This window comes from Taudactylus pleione, unplaced genomic scaffold (genome assembly GCF_031769625.1).
Source record: "Taudactylus pleione unplaced genomic scaffold, aTauple2 ptg000061l, whole genome shotgun sequence".
In the NCBI taxonomy this organism is placed as follows: domain Eukaryota; kingdom Metazoa; phylum Chordata; class Amphibia; order Anura; family Myobatrachidae; genus Taudactylus; species Taudactylus pleione.
Genome location: NW_028284463.1, coordinates 17,029,280 through 17,049,768, shown reverse-complemented (window position 1 = coordinate 17,049,768; position 20,489 = coordinate 17,029,280). Strand labels below are relative to the sequence as shown.

Below are 20,489 nucleotides of genomic sequence, written 5' to 3'. Positions count from 1 at the left end.
TATTTCCCACTATGAAAAGCCATCTCCTCAGGTTATTTATTGGCTGTGCTGATATATTGTTTGAGGCCAGGATAATTCTTTAGTTCCTTTTCGCATCCCCTCCCCCAGCGAGGAGTTGCTTTCAATGAAGACTCATTGACATCTGCTTGAATTGTACCTACAGAAAAGCTGCTAGCAATCCTCTGTAATAATTACATGTACGCTTCTGAATACATGATGCTGCCTGCTGGATCTCCGGTGCATTGCAGCATGTTTACCAGTTTTATGGAAACTTATGCAAATACTTAACATATCAGTCATCAATCAAAAACTGCTGAGCTGCAGGTTCTCTCATTCCTGGCATGAAATAACCCCATGGCATGAGGCGCCGTTTTAAGTAAGTATATTTTAAGTAGAGATGTGCGCCGACCCTCATGTTTTTGGTTTTGGATCTGGATCTCCCCTGGTTTTGGATCTGGATTGGTTTTGCCAAAACCTCACCTTCGTGTGTTGTTTTCGTGTTTTGGATGTGGATTATTTCTTTAAAAAAAAAAAAAAAACCAGCTAAAATCACATAAAATGGGCCTTTTTTTGTTCCTACAGTATTAATAACCTCAATAACATTTATTTCCACTCGTTTCCAGTCAATTTTGACCAGCTCACAGCTCACAAGGGGGCCCGGAAGAGTGCTTTCCAAACATAAATAAACAATTGACTTAAATAATGCTTTGCAAATCTTCTACAGGTTGAGTCTCCCATATCCATATATTTCGAAATACGGAATATTCCGAAATACGGAATAATTTTGGCATGACTGAGATAAGGAAACCTTTGATTTTTGATGGTTCAATGTACACAAACTTTGTCTAAGGCACAAATTATTAAAAATATTGTATAAAATTACCTTCAGGCTTTGTGTATAAGCTGTATATGCAACATAAATGAATTTCATTTCTGTACACAAACTTTACTTGAGCCACAAAATTATTGAAAATATTGTATAAAATTACCTGCAGGCTGTGTGTATAAGGTGTATATAACACATAAATGCTTTCTGTGTGTATATTTGGGTCCCATTCCCAAGATATTTAATTATGATATGCAAATATTCCAAAATACGGAATATTCCATTATCCAAAATACCCCTGGTCCCAAGCATTTTGGATAAGGGAGACTCAACCTGTATAAAGGCATTTCCCGACCTGTACAGGGACATAAAAAAAACATAGTTAGTGGCCTTCAAACTGCCGTTGTTCCCCCTGTCCACTTAACCATATGAGATATATTGTGAACAAGCGAAACAGAGCAGCAAATGCAACATTCAGACCTAAGGTTTAAGTATTACGTTGTGTCTTTCTTGGGAATTCTTTCTTGAGTGCCATGCCTGCTTGCTGGGAGTTAATTTTTTTCATCCCAGAAGGGGACCAGTAAGCGTGCTTTCCAAAAATAAATAGACAATTGACTTAAATAATCCTTTGCAAACCTTCTATTCTGTAACGGAATTTCCCAACCTGTACAGTCGCCATGGTTGTAAAAAAAACAGTTAGTTAGTGGCCTTCAAATTGCATTGTTCCCACTGTCCACTTCTCTTAGATATGTGAATGTTAGAAATGAATAGAATGTAGAAGGCCAAAAATTGGGTGTACCACACATGGCTGATTGATCAACCATGGCGACTGGATTAGTGTCATAAGGAAGAGGAGGCTGCAAATTGGGTGTCGTATTAGATGAGTTGGCCATATGGGGTATGTTGCCGTTAAGGGATCAGGCTGGTTATCAGTGGACCCATTATTATAGTTGTTGTTGTTATTCTGGGTTGCCATCTCCTGAAGGGTGTTTACCAACAGACAGAGACTACCTGCTTATCAGGCATAGACACTTCCTGAGGAACAGAGCTCTGTTCTCTGGAGGGAAGCCAAATAGGTGGGAGCCCCTGTTCCAACATCTGAAGCTCTTATCTCTCCACATCATCTATTATAGATGAAAAAAATGTCATTGGGGACATCTAGCTCCTCTTTCTGTACCCTGCTTACCCTTTTTGGACAGGAAGCCCAGGTTGGATGGTTTGGAAGAAGAAGGCCTAGCTATAGATGGGGATAGTCATTATCAAGACCTGGTCCCCCCAGTGGGTGTAGTCTGGGAGGTATTGGTTGGCATGCTGGCAGCGGAATAACAAAGGCCTCCATGTTGTCTGTGCTTACTATTCCGTATTTCAGTTTGTGATTCAGGTAGGAATAAAGGCCCTCATTCAGAGCCGCTCGCTATTTGCGGTCGTTCGTTCTAAAACAAGGGGTGGCTATTCTAAAGAACCGTTCGCTAATTGCGGTCTGTTCACGCCTCTAAGTCTGAACGAGCGAGCAAAACTTGCGGTTGTAATTTTGAAAAATACGCCCCCTTGCCGCTCGCACCATTCGTCATGTCCGCTATTTATTAGATTAATCGAGTACATCGAACAGCGTATGAACTGCTCGCTATTCTTGTGGCTGGTTTTTTCAACCGCTATTTTGCGAGCAGTTCGGAGTAAAAAAAAAACAAGTGACGTGGTCAGTGACGCTGCTGTATTAATTATGCACTCCCTTAAAACGCCCGTTTTGACCTTTAAGCACGCCTGCGTTCGAATTCCACACCCCCGTTTTCAAGCACCTTCCCCTGTTACCACCCACATACGCCTCCTTCTGTCACTCAAAATAGCAGGCATTCGCTATATAGCAAACAAACGATTTTCGGCAGCACTGACTGGTTCGCGCATGCGTATTAAAATCCGTACGCATGCGCAGATGTGCGAACATCGGACAGAACGAACGAGCGGCCGCTTGCGAGCGGCTCTGAATCAGGGCCAAAGTCGGCTACAGAACACAGTGACAGAATCACTGGATGTCTTAGTGCATTCAGGCCAAATACGATCCATGAATTTCCATACAGATTCCGGACAGATGAATCCTTTGCTTGTAATAATCTTTGGTAATTCCTGGCAAAGGTGGGTGTTATAGCCAGACACTTTGAAGGCTGTAACTTTGAACTGCTTTATAAAAAACATGTGAATGAAACCTTTCCACACTGCAGAACACGATGGAGAAATCCCTTGAAGTTCAGCATCTAGAGCATCTTTTTTCATGTTCTCTTAGGCCTCTCCTGACTGTGAAGAAAGATTCTCCACACTGTAGTCTATTGTGACTTTTTAATGGTGATTTCAATGTTGTTCACTGGCTGAGATCCATCTCATCCGAGGGTTGGGTTTTCCCCATGCAAATGAGACAGTTCACATCCAGAGGGTGACTCTTATGTTTAGCCGTGGTCAGTCTCTTTTTTGGCAGAATTAGGCTTTTGTTTTTTACAAATATAGGCCCTGATTCAGACCCACTCGCGAGCGCCTGTCCGCTCGCAAGTGGGTCTATGTTCTGCACTGAGCATGCGCACGACGGAGGGAGCCATGAGGGCCATTGGCTTTAGTTTTTTAGAGCATATAACTTTATAAGCTGTTATTATAACATTTCTGCTATGTTTAAGATAAAAAAGAAAAAACTTTTTGTAACCCAATAACTTAAAAAGAAAGTTTTCATTGCAATAATCATGCAGCTCCTTGACAGACAGCAGCACAGCACCCCTGCGTAGCTATACCGATGACAGGTGTGGCTGATACGCACACAAAAAAAATTGTTTATTATTTTGGGCAGCAGCCCCTCGACAGACAGAAGCACAGCACCCCTGCGCAGCTACGCCGATGACAGTGACAGCCAGGTGTAAAATTGATAATAAATTAATTAAAAAACAATTCATTGGGTGCAGCCCCTGGCTTTTAAATTGATCATAAATTAATTTAAAGACAATTCATTGGTTGCAGCCCTTGGCTGTTAAATTGATCATACATTAATTTAAAAATAAATCATTGGCTCCTAAACCAACCATAACATTAATTTAAAATGTCAGGCAGCAATGCCCCAAATAGCACATAATGGAAAGGAAAAAGGTGCAAGATGGAATAGTCCTTGGGCCCTCCCTCTACTCACTCTTGCATGGCAACAAGCACATATGGCTTGACAACTGTTGTCCGGATCGGGATGGAAATAATTCCACACGTGAGAAGTAGATTTGTCCTGGCATGACAACAATGGGCTTTGGCTTTTTCAAGCCATGGGCAACAGCTGTTGCCTTACTTACACAAAGGACATCCTCTGCATCAACATCCTCATCACCAACATCTTCATCATCAGCATCCTCATCATCCTTAGCGCCTTCAACTACCAAAATATCCTCCTCCTCCATGTGCAGTTCCACAGAAGCATCCTCAATGACTACGTGTGCAAGATGTTGAATGCCCTTCCCCACATTTACAGAGGGAGGGCACACAAATGTTGGAACTTGAAGGATCCTCCAGTACACTAGTATTTAGGTCGGGCTCACACATGGCAACCGCGGACACACTTGCACTCTACTCGGGGATTTGTGATTTTGATTTCTCAGGGCATATAGTTGGTTTTTCTGGAGCTGTCTTAACAACTTTCACATTTTTAAATGGACCACCACCACTATTACTACAAGCAGAAGGGCTATCAGAATCAGCAGTCTTCATAAAGAAAGGCCAAGGCCTTATCCTTTCCTTGCCACTTTGTGTAGTGAATGGCATATTGACATTTTTTTGTTTATCTAAAGTCAAATTTCCTTTAATTTTTTTTTTCTTAACTTCAGTAAAACGTGCTTTACCATATCGATGGCGTGACTTAAGCCCTGGGGCATGGGCCTTCATAGAGGACGAGGAAGTTGACGGCCTTGCACTGCTGGCGGCAGCTACAACATGTGGTTCTTGGCCTTGCTCTCCTGTCATGTGACAGCCCTCCTTCGGTTCGGTTACAAAATGAACACACGTGCAGTCGTGTGCACACAAAAATAAAGATAAAAACGACAAATGATGATTTTTATTTTTTGTCAGCTCCAGAAGAACTTGGCCCCAGAGCAACGATTGATCTGGAGTCAGGCAGCACTTGGTTGCAACTTGTATTGCTCTCCCAGCCCTACACTACCCACCCTCCCTGTTCAGTCTCCACAGCCAGAGTGAAATGGCGTCCGTCGCGTGGTCCCTTATATACTACATTGATCATAGAGACGAAAGCTTGCGAACCGCGAGATTTCGTCTCTATGGTTTTGCCTCGATTTGAGAGATCCGAGTAAGGCGGGAAACTCCAAGCCTGCTTGGATCCGACTCATATATGCTAAATTCGGGTGGGATCGGATCTCTGAATCCGAACACGCTCATCTCTAATTTTAAGGGGTGCGTCAGCATGGTTAACAGCTCAAAAGAAGAATTAATGAAGGAATCTCCCCTGAATGGAGTGTCTCATAAGCTAGGGTAGAAGATGGGTGGGGCTGGAATGTGAGCAGAAGTTGGCACACTTCTGAATCCAGTGGGCACTGGAGAGGTAGAGCCACTCTGTGAATTTAAAAACCATTGTCAACAAGGAGCGTTGACTGAAAGCAACACTTGATTGGCCAGGAGCCGCAGGGGACAGCCAATTGGCACCTGCTTGAGTCTTACGCAGTGACTAACACGTCTGGTGGCCATTGGGTTAAGGAGTTGGCAGCTATTTCGTCTGTTGACCAGGTAGTTGAAAGGTTAGAGATACGGAGTTCAGGGGAGATAGCCCCCCTGCCATTGTAACTGTGGTCCTGTCACCTACTTACATCAGAGGCATCAATGTTGTGGCCTTACTCAACATAGATTAGAATACAGACTCTTAAATCACTTGGATTGGCACTTTGTCCCTCATGCCTCAGTGATGTGACTGCGTACGGCTGCCTGTAGTTTGTGTATGCGACAAGGCACTGAAAGGAGAGCATGGATCAGCATTTATTCAGTCTATTCACCACTTTATTTCTTTATCACTGTACTTAAAGGGATTGTAGCTTGTATATATATTGTTATGCTTTCTGCACTGGGTACAAATGAACAGCGATGTGGTCATTAGGCCGAAATGTACAATAGACGTACCATTCGTTTGTCCTGACTGAATCTGTCCAATGACAGTGTGTGCAGACATTATTACTATATACTTGCTGTACAGAGCACACAGCATATACACTACACGTATAGCATACTAATAGCAGTACAAAGAGATATAACAAGCCTAATAAGGGCCATTAACCTCAGACACATGTTCATGCCTCGTGTAAAGGCATGTTGTAGCATCCACAATTACATTACAGAAGAGCCCATAGTGTGGCACGGGTAAAGTGGTTGTCTGTTTTAGAGAAACCCTTTTTAATCAGACATGTCCCCCTTGTGTAGCAAATCGGGGATCCCTACAGGATCACCTGAAGCCAGGTATTAGCTTGTGTCAGAGCTCTCGGAACTATAGGACTCATCCATCTATAGATCTTGATTCAGCACAAACTCACTTACTGTTAGGTAAGTTGTCCCAGTATATGATGTATGGGGTGGAGCATGTTTATGTAAGAAGGAGCTGACACTGTTTAGTGGTCCTGATTCAGAGCTGTACACCAACGCCTCCGCGGTGGCTGGGCAAAAATATGCAAATGACGCAGACGCCGGGATTTGTATTGAGGCACCCACTGGCGGCTTCACAAATCCAATCAGCTGCGACGAAAGACATATCTCCATCGCAGATCAGATGATCATCAGGTTTTTTTTAGTAACACTATGGTCCTGCAGAATGGGCGCTAGAACTGAGACGCAAGAGCCATTTTGGGATCGCAGTCAGAGACACATCCCGAAAATGGTCACCACAAGTGTGCATTTGAGTCGCCACCTCCTCATTGCCGCCCACAAACGGTCTCTGCCTGTCAAATTCTCACCGAAAATGAAGCTTAATTCATGCACAGGTTACCGATAATCGATCAACCGGCGTAAACATTGGCAATATCTGATGTAGATAATCGGCCAAACTTTTCCCTCGGCTTATGTACATATACTGGATAATATATAACGGAGAGGCACGTCATGACATCTCTCCTACAGGTCCTGTCCTATCCAGACTTGTACATGCGTAGTCCTTATTATCGCTGTGGGGAAAGCAGGATTTTTGTTTGTGGGGCAGCAGTAAACTCCACAAGGAAACGAGAGTCTCCCGCAGGATGCAGGAGGGTAGGCAAGTTTGCGGAGAGGCATTTAAGGGGGTTGTGCCGATTGGCTTTTTGACATTTGCTAAATTTATTAGGAATCCTGTGACCCATATGTAACAGTAGTGTCTAATATTAATGATATATATACATCTTATTATTCTGAATTGGTTTCACTTTATGTTTCTGGATGTCCTGTAAAACGTGTCCATGAATCTTTCTGTACAGAGAACCTTAGGGGCCTGTTTTTGAGGAGGGAGCAAAGCAAAAAAGAGCAAGATGTGGGGGCCCATCCATCAGCGATGGATTGCCGCAATGCGGGATCGCAGAAATCCAACATGTTGGATTTTCCCGGTTTGATGATCGCGATCAAAAAATGATCGCGTTCGTCAAAGCGGCGGACATTTAACATGTAATATTTCAGCGATCCTGCGACGGACCGCTGACCATCGCTGTTGGCTGGCCGGCGTTTCGACCCGGCAGATCGGCATTTCCGATCGCGTCGCAGGATCGTGGAAATACCGTTCAGAAGATTGGGCACCTTAACTCGGCTCTGGGACAAACCATGGTGCGATGCAAGGGTGGGGGGTGGAGTACATGTATTATTTGTGCATGCGGGGTAAATACTGGCTGCTTTTGCATGTAGCCCAAAGATGCTGGACAGCTTTATTTGTACACTGCACTTTAGATCTGAGTTTGGATACGCCCCTCCCAAATCTAACTCTCTCTGCACATGTTACATCTGCCCCACCTGCACTGTTTTATTCCCAACTGAGAATCAGGCCCTGTGTCTCTTCATACCGTTATATATTAATATGAATGCAGGCTGCTGGACCGAGGTGAAATTAAGCATTGGTCATGGACCAATAGAACTGTAACCCTTATGGCTTAGTTATAATGGTTATTGGAAATATTTGCTTCTGTCCTTGCAGGCGTCTGCACATGGCCTGGGGGTCCAATCAGCGAGCGCAATGTGAAGGGGAGTCTAATACTTTATTATCTCTATAAAATTCTCCATTCCTAGATTGTGTGATGTCCCATACAGCGCTGCATTCAAATGATCATTCCGTATTTGTATATGTTATGTGTGCTATAGTGTAAGCCCTTAGAGACAAACTCATATATATGTAAATTCCTTTCACTTCCAGTTGGTTGACGGGCCGGCGTCCAGAATTCACAGACCCGAAGGTTGTGGCTCAAGGCGACGGAAGAGAAGGTAAATGCTAATCCGGGCTTTGTCATTCCAGTGTACACACTGTGCGCAGAGTACCGGTAATACCTATGACACAGAGTAGGATTATCACTGTGCGATTGCTCTTTTCCTGCAGGTGGCATTGGGCCTGATATAGCAGTGCACTGAATTCCCGTGCGCAGCGGTTATGCGATATTATGCTAATGGCGCAGCCGCGGGTATTTGTACAGGGACGTCTCTAATCTGTGTACAAAGATGCAGCATCGCAGATCACTTGATAATCAGCATACTTAGTAACCCTAAGGTGACGCAAAATGGGCGCCGGAACTCAGACGCCGGAGCCATTTTCACTTCGTACGGGATCGCAGTCTCAGGCAGAGACTTCCCGGACATGGTCACAACACACCTGCATTTTCGTTGCCACCACGGTTCCTGCCTGTCATTCACTTTTTTTTTTTTTTTTTTTTTTCAAACATTTTTTATTGAGACAATGTGCATTGATAATACAAAACATTTTTTGCTCCAGATCACATTCAATTTAGCTGTCATTCACTTTTACGAATAAATCCTCACTGAGAACGATATCGGTAATGAAACTTGACACATGCGCAGTGCGAATCGGATGCATTGCGCACATCACCGATAGTCGCTCGGCCCATCTCCGAATCAGTGATGTGAGAACACATTCTCTTCGTCTCAACCTACAGAATCCATTGTTTCATTTTTATCTATATTTTTTTTTTTTTACTTTGCATCCAGTAACCACACATAGTGGCCCCTGCTACTATATAATTCATTTCATTCATTACTTATGTATTCATGGAAATTCAGCCAATCAGTTCATTGCGGTTTTTACAAAAAAAAAAAAAAAAAATCTGTGTATTGAGGTTTTTTTTTAAATGAATTACAGAACATAGCAAACATTTCCATACATAGATACAATTAGAAATAACAGAACGGATGGAAATAGGCCTCTGGGACGACACCTAACAATAAGGCAGTGAATGCTAGATGACCACACGTAAGGTTACGCTGTTCAGAAATTCATTGTTTAGGCCACAGTTTTGTGAAGGTGTGATATAAGAGAGAGACAGTAATTAGTTAGACACCAGATGTTAGACAGTCAATAGTTAGACAGGGAAAAAAGTCAGACACACTAAAGTTAGACATGTAAAAAGTTCGAAAGGTACAAAAGGTCGACAGGGTCAAATGTTTGACATGAAAATGGTCGGCAATTTTTATTTAATTTTTTTTAGCCCTATTCTTCACCCTAATCCTCCCCTTGGTGCCTAACCCTAACCCTCCCTCCTGGTGCCTAACCCTAACCATGGGGTAAGTGCCTAACACTAACCATCCAGTAAGTAATCCTAAAAAAAAACAAGGTGTCGACCATTTTTGTGTCGATCTTTTTCATGTCGAACTTTTGACCCTGTCGATCTTTTGTACCTGTCAAACTTTTTACATGTCTAACTTTAGTGTGTCTGACTTTTGTCTGTGTCGAATTTTTATCCTTGTCTAACTATTAACTGTCTAACATCTGGTGTCTATTCAGAGCAGCTAGTAAGCGGCCGCTCGTTCGTTCCGAGCGATGTTTGCCCAACTGCGCATGCGTACGGATCGTAATACGCATGCGCGAACCAGTCATTGCGGCCGAAAATCGTTTGTTCGCTAAATAGCGAATGCCTGCTAATATGAGTGACAGGAGGAGGCGTATGTGGGTGGTAACAGGGGAAGGTGCTTGAAAACGGGGAGTGGAGATCAGAACGCAGGCGTGCTTAAAGGTCAAAACGGGCGTTTTATGGGTGTGCATAATTAATACAACAGCGTCAATGACCACGTCACTGGGTTATTTTATAGTCAGAACTGCTCGCAAGATTGCGGTAGGAAAAACCAACCACAAGAATAGCGAGCAGTTCATACGCTGGTCGATGTACTCGATTAATCTAATAAATAGTGGACATGACGTATTATGCGAGCTGCCAGGGGGCGTTTTATCAAAAAAACGACCGCATGTTTTGTTCGCTCGTTCAGACATAGAGGCAGCAACAGACCGCAAAGAGCGAACGGTTCATTTGAATAGCCACCCCCTTTTTCTGAACGAGCGAGCGCTAATAGCGTCCGGCTCTGAATCAGGCCCTTTGTCTTAACTAATTACTGTCTGTCTATAGTCCGGAACCCTGCCTCCAATGCTTTTAGCAGTTTCATTCATAATTCTGTATATAATAGACCCAGTGAAGGAACAGCAGATAGGAAAGCAAGGACAGGAAGCCGGGGATTGGTCAGAATACAGTTTATTGATCCACCTACAGACGTGTCCTCATACATCTAGCCTCAATACGCCACACAGCGCAAGTTGTCTGGCGTGAGTGAGCCGCAAAGGTCCAGTGCTACTCTGCTAGCTGTCTTTTTTTCATCTAAAGTCGCAATGTGATGCAACTAGGAAGCACCAGCAGACTGTGCTGATCCATTTGATATACGACACTTGTGAGCCTGAGTTTGTATATGGACCACTTAAGAAGCGTACACACTAGACGATATGCTCCCCGAGCGATATCGTCTAGTGTGTCCCCCCGGCAGGGTGTGCTCAATGTCGTTCATGACATTGAGCACACCCGCTGAACGATATCATTAACGATATCGTTTTGCGACAAAAGTGTCAACCTGGTACACTGAGAGCGGCTTTTTATGTGGCTACGATGCGACAAAGATGCAATATTTAGTGGTAACGTACTTTGTGCTACCCGTGTCAGAGCGTCTCACGATAGGTGTATGAGGACACACCTGTAACTGATCCACATACGGAACATGGAACTAGACATAACTGCCCACTGAAAGACAGACAGACATTCCTATGTGTCCTGCCGTCCCTCATATTTTGCATTTGCATCACTAAGGGCTTGTTTCCGTAATGCCAAAATGTAAGAAGAAAAGATGTAATGAGTCATATGTTACCTTCATTTCCACAATAATGAAATATTAATGCCTGAAATGATAGCCGTGCAGGTAGATGCTGTTTCTGGACTATAACAATGTCCTCTCCCGAGCTGCCACTTAGTACAGGCGTGCATTCACCCTCTGATGTTCATTCCACACAAAGAATACATTCCACACAAAGTTAGATGCTAATTATTTTCCTGTCCTACCAATAAGCCTGTAAGGTCACCCTCACAAAGTACTGAGTGTCCAGCGCAAATGGGAGGGCGGGAGGGAAGAACACTCCTGATCTGTCCAATCCATTACAGCTGGGACGTGGTGCTGCCAGCAGGCTCATTATACTGAGCAGGAAGAGAACTGAATTATACAAGTGTTTAATTACAGAACGCAAAGCAATTGGGGCTGTTTATTCTCTCTCTTGTTCTTCCTGCGTTTCATTCTAGTAACAAGCTGGTAAGTAATTCAGAGTTAGCCCTGCGTTCTCCCCACAGATGGTATTATTCAGCAGACAGGAAGGGACGCGGAGCCTTCACTTGCACATCTATGTACATTCAGTGCCATACGGGCAGATTCATTCACTTGATCTATGAGCAATATGGAGCCGCGAGCAATGCAGACCTGTTATTTAGGGTCCTGCCGGTGATCAGGGAGTGTTTTACCATCTTGGGGCCTAATTTGGAGATGTATGTATTACGCAAATCTCCGATGTTTTTAGATATGCGCAGAAGCCGCACTTCGCATGTGCAGATCTGGGGCTGGGATGTCGCTCGCAGTGCCCCAAATGCTGCAGCATGATGATTGAAATGCTGCTGGTGTTTGGGGGCATCGACACGGAGCGTCCCAGAAAATGGGGTTGTATTGGTCCGGTATTTTGGTAATGCTGAAGCCAGTGACTGCATCGTTGGGCAAAGCTTCATTGGCCACAGCAGTGTGATTTCCCCGAACAGCCTGAGGATTAATGGATGTCCGATGGTCACGCAGTTGATCCAAAGCTGTATCTTCAGATGCACCATTGGATCAGAGAAGCCGACAGAGGGCGTCTTTTTACTTAAGTTGTCTCCTGTGGCTTTTGCATAAGGTAGCACAGATGCTGCACACAAAGACGCAGCGGCAGGGCCACTAATGCAAGTCTATGAATCAGGACATCAATTTCTCTTCATTTTTCATGAGCACTCCTTAGAAAACGTGGAGGTGAGAGGTTACTCGTTATTTTACAAGAGCAAAGTGCTCTTAGAAGCATTGTTAGTAGTGGAAGCGTTCGGTGCATTACGGTGAACCGTCACCTACTCACACTGGCCGCAGCTATTTTGCAGGCTGAACCAATATTCTAGAGATGACATCCTATCATCTCCTCTTATGTATTTGGTCACTTGTGAGCATTAGCTCAGGATGTAAAGCTGCTGCCTCCATCGGGGTCTCATTTACAATACACAAAAAAGCCTTTAGTAGTTCAATGTGCCTCAGATTTTTGTAGTAGAGATATCACTCAACTCATCATCACTGAACTCATCATTCCACTTATCATAACTCAACTCATCATCATTCCACTTATCACTCGACTCATCATCATTCCACTTATCATCACTCAGCTCATCATCATTCCACTTATCATCACTCAGCTCATCATTCCACTTATCATCACTCAACTCATCATCACTCAACTCATCATCTTTCCACTCATCATCATTCCAGTTATTACTCAACTCATCATCATTCCACTTAGCATCACTCAACTCATCTTCACTCAACTCATCATCTTTCCACTCATCATTCCACTTATCACTCAACTCATCATCATTCCACTTATCATGACTCAACTCATTATCATTCCACTTATCATCACTCAACTCATCATCATTCCACTTATCACTCAATTCATCATCATTCCACTTATCACTCAACTCATCATCATTCCACTTAGCATCACTCAGCTCATAATCATTCCACTCATCATCATTCCACTTATCATCACTCAGCTCATCATCATTCCACTTATCATCACTCAGCTCATCATCATTCCACTTATCATCACTCAGCTCATCATCATTCCACTTATCATCACTCAGCTCATCATCATTCCACTTATCATCACTCAACTCATCATCACTCAACTCATCATCTTTCCACTCATCATTCCACTTATCACTCAACTCATCATCATTCCACTTATCATGACTCAACTCATCATCATTCCACTTATCATCACTCATCTCATCATCATTCCACTTAGCATCACTCAGCTCATCATCATTCCACTTATCACTCAACTCATCATCATTCCACTTAGCATCACTCAGCTCATAATCATTCCACTCATCATCATTCCACTTATCATCACTCAGCTCATCATCATTCCACTTATCATCACTCAGCTCATCATCATTCCACTTATCATCACTCAGCTCATCATCATTCCACTTATCATCACTCAGCTCATCATCATTCCACTTATCATCACTCAACTCATCATCACTCAACTCATCATCTTTCCACTCATCATTCCACTTATCACTCAACTCATCATCATTCCACTTATCATGACTCAACTCATCATCATTCCACTTATCATCACTCAGCTCATCATCATTCCACTTATCATCACTCAGCTCATCATCATTCCACTTATCATAACTCAACTCATCATCACTCAACTCATCATCTTTCCACTTATCATAACTCAACTCATCATCATTCCACTTATCATAACTCAACTCATCATCATTCCACTTAGCATCACTCAGCTCATCATCATTCCACTTATCATCACTCAACTCATCATCATTCCACTTATCACTCAACTCATCATCATTCCACTTAGCATCACTCAGCTCATAATCATTCCACTCATCATCATTCCACTTAGCATCACTCAACTCATCATCACTCAACTCATCATCTTTCCACTCATCATTCCACTTATCACTCAACTCATCATCATTCCACTTATCATGACTCAACTCATCATCATTCCACTTATCATCACTCAATTCATCATCATTCCACTTATCATCACTCAACTCATCATTCCACTTAGCATCACTCAGCTCATCATCATTCCACTTATCACTCAACTCATCATCATTCCACTTATCATAACTCAACTCATCATCATTCCACTTATCATAACTCAACTCATCATCATTCCACTTATCATCACTCAACTCATCATCATTCCACTTATCACTCAACTCATCATCGTTCCACTTAGCATCACTTAGTTCATCATCATTCCACTTAGCATCACTTAGTTCATCATAATTCCACTTAGCATCACTCAACTGATCATCATTCCACTCATCATCTTTCCAGTCATCATCATTCCACTTATCACTCAACTCATCATCATTCCACTTATCATCACTCAACTCATCATCATTCCACTTAGCATCACTCAACTCATCATCATTCCACTTATCACTCAACTCATCATCATTCCACTTAGCATCACTCAGCTCATAATCATTCCACTCATCATCATTCCACTTATCATAACTCAACTCATCATCATTCCACTTATCATAACTCAACTCATCATCATTCCACTTATCATAACTCAACTCATCATCATTCCACTTATCATAACTCAACTCATCATCATTCCACTTAGCATCACTCAGCTCATCATCATTCCACTTATCATCATTCCACTTAGCATCACTCAACTCATCATCACTCAACTCATCATCTTTCCACTCATCATTCCACTTATCACTCAACTCATCATCATTCCACTTATCATGACTCAACTCATCATCATTCCACTTATCATCACTCAATTCATCATCATTCCACTTAGCATCACTCATCTTATCATCATTCCACTTAGCATCACTCAGCTCATCATCATTCCACTTATCATCACTCAACTCATCATCATTCCACTTAGCATCACTCAACTCATCATCATTCCACTTAGCATCACTCAACTCATCATCTTTCCAGTCATCATCATTCCACTTATCACTCAACTCATCATCATTCCACTTATCATCACTCAACTCATCATCATTCCACTTAGCATCACTCAACTCATCATCTTTCCACTTATCATCATTCCACTTATCACTCAACTCATCATCATTCCACTTATCATCACTCAGCTCATCATCATTCCACTTATCATAACTCAACTCATCATCATTCCACTTATCATAACTCAACTCATCATCATTCCACTTATCATCACTCAACTCATCATCATTCCACTTAGCATCACTCAGCTCATCATCATTCCACTTATCATCATTCCACTTAGCATCACTCAGCTCATCATCATTCCACTTATCATCACTCAACTCATCATCATTTCACTTATCATCACTCAACTCATCATCATTCCACTTATCATCACTCAACTCATCATCATTCCACTTATCACTCAACTCATCATCATTCCACTTATCATCACTCAACTCATCATCATTCCACTTAGCATCACTCAACTCATCATCATTCCACTTAGCATCACTCATCTTATCATCATTCCACTTAGCATCACTCATCTTATCATCATTCCACTTAGCATCACTCAGCTCATCATCATTCCACTTATCATAACTCAACTCATCATCATTCCACTTATCATAACTCAACTCATCATCATTCCACTTATCATAACTCAACTCATCATCATTCCACTTATCATCACTCAACTCATCATCATTCCACTTAGCATCACTTAGTTCATCATCATTCCACTTAGCATCACTTAGTTCATCATCATTCCACTTAGCATCACTCAACTCATCATCATTCCACTTATCATCACTCAACTCATCATCATTCCACTTATCTCATCATCATTCCACTTAGCATCACTCAACTCATCATCATTCCACTTATCACTAATCTCATCATCATTCCACTTAGCATCACTCAACTCATCATCATTCCACTTATCACTAATCTCATCATCACTCATTTCATTCTTTCTCAACTCCTCATCACTCCACTTATCACTCATTTCATCATCACTCAACTCACATTTTCTACCAAACACACTGTAGGGCCCTATTTTGTCTCAGGGCCCCACCAGAATATCCTGTGTTAATATTAATGGGCTGTGACTAAGATATTTCTAATATTTAATATATATTTTTAATTCAATTTATATTTAATTAAATATGATAACTATGAGACTGCGCTCTCTGGGCTAGCCGGTCTTTTCTGGAGTGTGCTGCAAGTTAGGAAAGGTTGTCCTCCATCCAAATAATATCCAAAAATCGGATGGAACTGCGCACTACTCCTGTGCGGTGTATATGCTGTCCTGTGTCTTATTGAGATGTGTCACAACTAAACCTCACAAATTAGCTATCACACTGGAACCAGTATTTAAGTGAAACAATAGCATATATTATATTATGTACCAATATATACCAATGAAGTCTGTGCTAGATAAATCAAATTTACTAATCAGTTGAAAAGTACAAAATATCAAACATATATGCATTAAAATGTAGGTACCAACAACAAAACAGTATAGGTATCAGTACCATGTATACCATAACTTATACCCCTTTTCCACCAAAATTCCGGGTCTGACCCAGAGTTGGAACAGGGTTCCTATCCGGATCAGACCTGGAATTTTGCTGGCGCCGACTTTGGATATTCCCGATTTGGCGCCGCCCACACTTGAGTCGGGTCTGCATAGACCCGGCTTTTCCGGCGTGTAAGTGGTCGCTTGGAGATGATGTCATCTCCAAGCGCCACTGAAGCCGGACCAATCGGCCGGCTTGCAGCGCACTCCAGGTCATCATGACCCGGAGTGCTAAACACTGCTATTTACCTGGGCTGGATTGTCGACCCGGCGATCCAACCCTCTCCCCTTTTACACCAGGGAGCTGCCCGGGTTAACCCTTCAATAACCCGGGTTTTAGCTCCGGTGTAAAAGGGGTATTAGTGATAACCTAGAAAATGCAGGTAGTAGGACCTCCTAATGGCCCTGAATTAGTCCACAATGAAACCTAAATCTCTGTTGTACCCTATAAAGGAAAACGCCAATGTCACTTGGTTGAAATTAGTCCAAGGTGTACCTGTGGTTAACCGTGGATGGTAAAACAAATGCACTTGTCCGTACTATAACTCTGTGGGGTGACGCGGCGTCCCGTGCTACCCCTACACTGTCCTGTGGGTATTGATGCTGCTGCCCGGGTGATCTTCAGGGCCCGGGAGGAGTTCGGTGCCCGGGTGGATGTCAAGGGACCTTGGACCGTGCTACCCGATCGGGACCGCACAAACGGCAGGGTGGCTCTCTGAAAGACGCCCTCTGTTTGGCCGTGCCCTAGGGTATGCGGCCCGATCGGGTAGCACGGTCCAAGGTCCCTTGACATCCACCCGGGTGGATATCGAGGGACCGACAAGTGCATTTGTTTTACCATCCACAGTCAACCACATGTACACCTTGGACTAATTTCAACCAAGTGACATTGGTGTTTTCCTTTATAGGGAACAACGGAGATTTAGGTTTCTTTGCGGACTAATTCAGGGCCATTAAGAGGTCCTACTACCTGCATTTTCTAGGTTATCTCTAAGTTATGCTATCCATGGTACCGATACCTATACTGTTTTGTTGTTGGTACCTACATTTTAATGCATATATGTTTGACATTTTGTACTTTTCAACTGATATTTGTACTTTTCAACTGATTAGTAAATTTGATTTATCTAGCACGGACTTCATTGGTATATATTGGTACATAATATAATATAATATATGCTATTGTTTCACTTAAAGACTGGTTCCAGTGTCATAGCTAATTTGTGAGATTTAGTTGTGACACATCTCAGTAAGACACAGGACAGCATATACACCGCACAGGAGTAGTGCGCAGTTCCATCCAATTTTTGTAAATTTATATTTAAGTATTAAAATATGTCTATGGGCCTTGAATGCAAAAAATTAGGGTGAGCATTTCTGAGCCTCCTTTTGGGGTAATTTTTTCCGCCTGTTCCATCTTCCTGAGTGTTCCTATATTAGAGCTGACATCACGGCAATCAGCTGGTAAGTGTGGGTTTGGCAAATGTTACCCGTATTAATTAAATAGAACAGATGCTCGGCAGCCTTACAGGCATAGTGACATGGAATACAGAAATATCGCAAATGTGATGCACATGGCACCTAAATGTGAACAATATTTGGAGAAATGACAAAGATTTGAAGATTTCTAGCTGAATAGCGTATGATATAATCCCTTTAACTTTAAGCATGTGTCTTTATAAGACAGCAACATCTAATGAAGTTTTAGCAGCAACAATTGGTCTTTCATTTGGGCTTCTATCAGTCACACTCTTGTAGTGTAAATTGGTACTTACCATCACCCACTGCCATCCTGTGTCCCCATCACACTTACCTCTACAGCCTAAGACCCCAACCAGCCTGTGGCTCTATCACTGATACCCTGACTGTGTCGTTCTAACACGACCAAATGTGGACCCGCTAGAACTAATAGGAATAAAGTAGGGGTTAAATTATGGTTAAAAGCCCCTGTAATGAATGTTCTTAGACAACTGTTCTCTCTCTTGTCGCAGTCACCAGAGTCCGGTCACAAGGATTCCTGACCCTTTCCTTCAACGTGGCCACAAAGGATCTGAAGAAACTGGGCTACACCAGCAGCTCCACCGACCTTCCAAACTCAGACGTCACATCCAATCCATAAAGAACAGGAAGGGCCGAGGCTGGACGCCCGGCCCGTGGCTCCTGACCCCATCAGCCTGCGCTGTGTGGGAATCTTATTTAATATTCTGTGCCGTGCGCAGACCATGGATCTGAAGAAGGAAAAGACTTAAGATTGAGATGAGAAGAGGAAGTCTTGCTGTTAGGCTTATAAATTGCAGATGTTTTACGTTTGAGAATCAAATCAAACTCCCAGTATGGCGCTATATGTTTTCACTCTGCAGACTCTCGCGTGGGTATATGAATGAGATGTGGCGTTAGTACCAGACCTCCGCTGGTCACACATTCCCTGCACTTGGATGTTTGTAGTCACGTGTGTGCAGGCTGTGTGTGACTGCAGGTTTTCCTTCATATAGAATTAGGAATATTGGGCTGAATGGGAGGAGACTTAGATGTGTGCCTCCTGTTGTACTCTATATACACCTGCCCAGTATCCGTCTTCTACATGCAGAGAAGTATTTTCCTCCATTCAAAAACAGCATTTTGCAGCCCTTGCCTTGGAACATTGTTTATCCAGGTGTAAATCTGCGTCCTTTGCTAAACTCTACATGACGGCCACACAAAGCTTTGAATATCAGTGGACCATGGTCTTTATAAGTAGAACATGATGGATGGATTTGCAGCGGATTTGGCAGAGCGCATCGGTTACTTTGCCAACGCGGCTGTCTCTATGTACGTACGGCAGTGCCAAGACTTCAGTTTTAATTGGCCTTTGCAGTCTAATGCTGCCTTGTTTTTGTCAGTCCTTGTATAGCCTCAGGTAATGAATTAATAACCCACTAATTAATGATTGCAGGGCTTGGGGAAGAGAGAGCGGCATAATTATTTAGTTTTCTTACATCTTTCAAATCAGAATGAACACTACAGCTCCCACAATGCTTTGCTGTAAACATGCAAGTCGTAACTACTTGAAAAGGGCAAGTAAGGCCTTGGTAACAATTTTTAGATGGCACATGTTACCTACGCACAGTGTTGGCAGCCATTTTGTGGGTGAAACCAATATTCCAGCACAGCCTATCAAATGCAATGGGAACCAATCACCTCACTGGGGATTGCCATGCTGCGGTGAGGTCACAGTTTCAGAGTGAATTTGCATTCCTATGAATATTGATCCAGTTCACAAATGGCTGCCTCCACTCACAACGTAGAGAGAGAAATCTTAGATAGTATTTGTATCTTTTGGTTAGATTTTTGGTAAAGCCGATCTTTCCGGTTACTTATAATGGACAGCTGGGACAAGGCAGCAACTGGTGTTTTCCTTGCTGGTATATTATTATTATTATCTTGTTGGCAATCATATGTGTGATTATTCATTATTTTTCTATTTTATATATAATTTTTCTACTGTTTTACTATGAAAATTGTTTTCCTATATGTAAATGAGTTGTTTTGTAATTAAACTTAAACATTTCAAAACAAACTTGTTTTATTCCGGTTTAAAAATACGGTCTACATTTATCGCAATGGGAAATGCTAATGAAGGATGGTGTTTCCCATAGCAACCAAACCATTTGTCATTGTCCTACCGATTCTTCCAGAAAATGGCAGCGCACATCTGCTGTGTCCCATTATAAGTACGGGGATAAGACCTGATCTCCGGGTGGTAGATTGGACATTGAGGACTTTCTACAATACCAATTT

At 42.6% G+C, this 20,489-nt stretch overlaps 1 protein-coding gene across 1 annotated transcript in view; it reads left to right on the top strand.

The window, feature by feature from the left end:
* Positions 1 to 20,225, top strand: part of B9D1 (B9 domain containing 1) — a 136,769-nt gene extending 116,544 nt beyond the window's left edge. The window contains exons 6-7 of the mRNA XM_088464945.1: positions 8,199 to 8,266; positions 18,704 to 20,225. Of these exons, the coding sequence (XP_088321071.1) occupies positions 8,199 to 8,266; positions 18,704 to 18,831 (196 nt within the window). The 3' untranslated portion in view covers positions 18,832 to 20,225. The remainder of the gene's footprint in view (positions 1 to 8,198; positions 8,267 to 18,703) is intronic.
* The last annotated feature ends 264 nt before the right edge of the window (positions 20,226 to 20,489 follow it).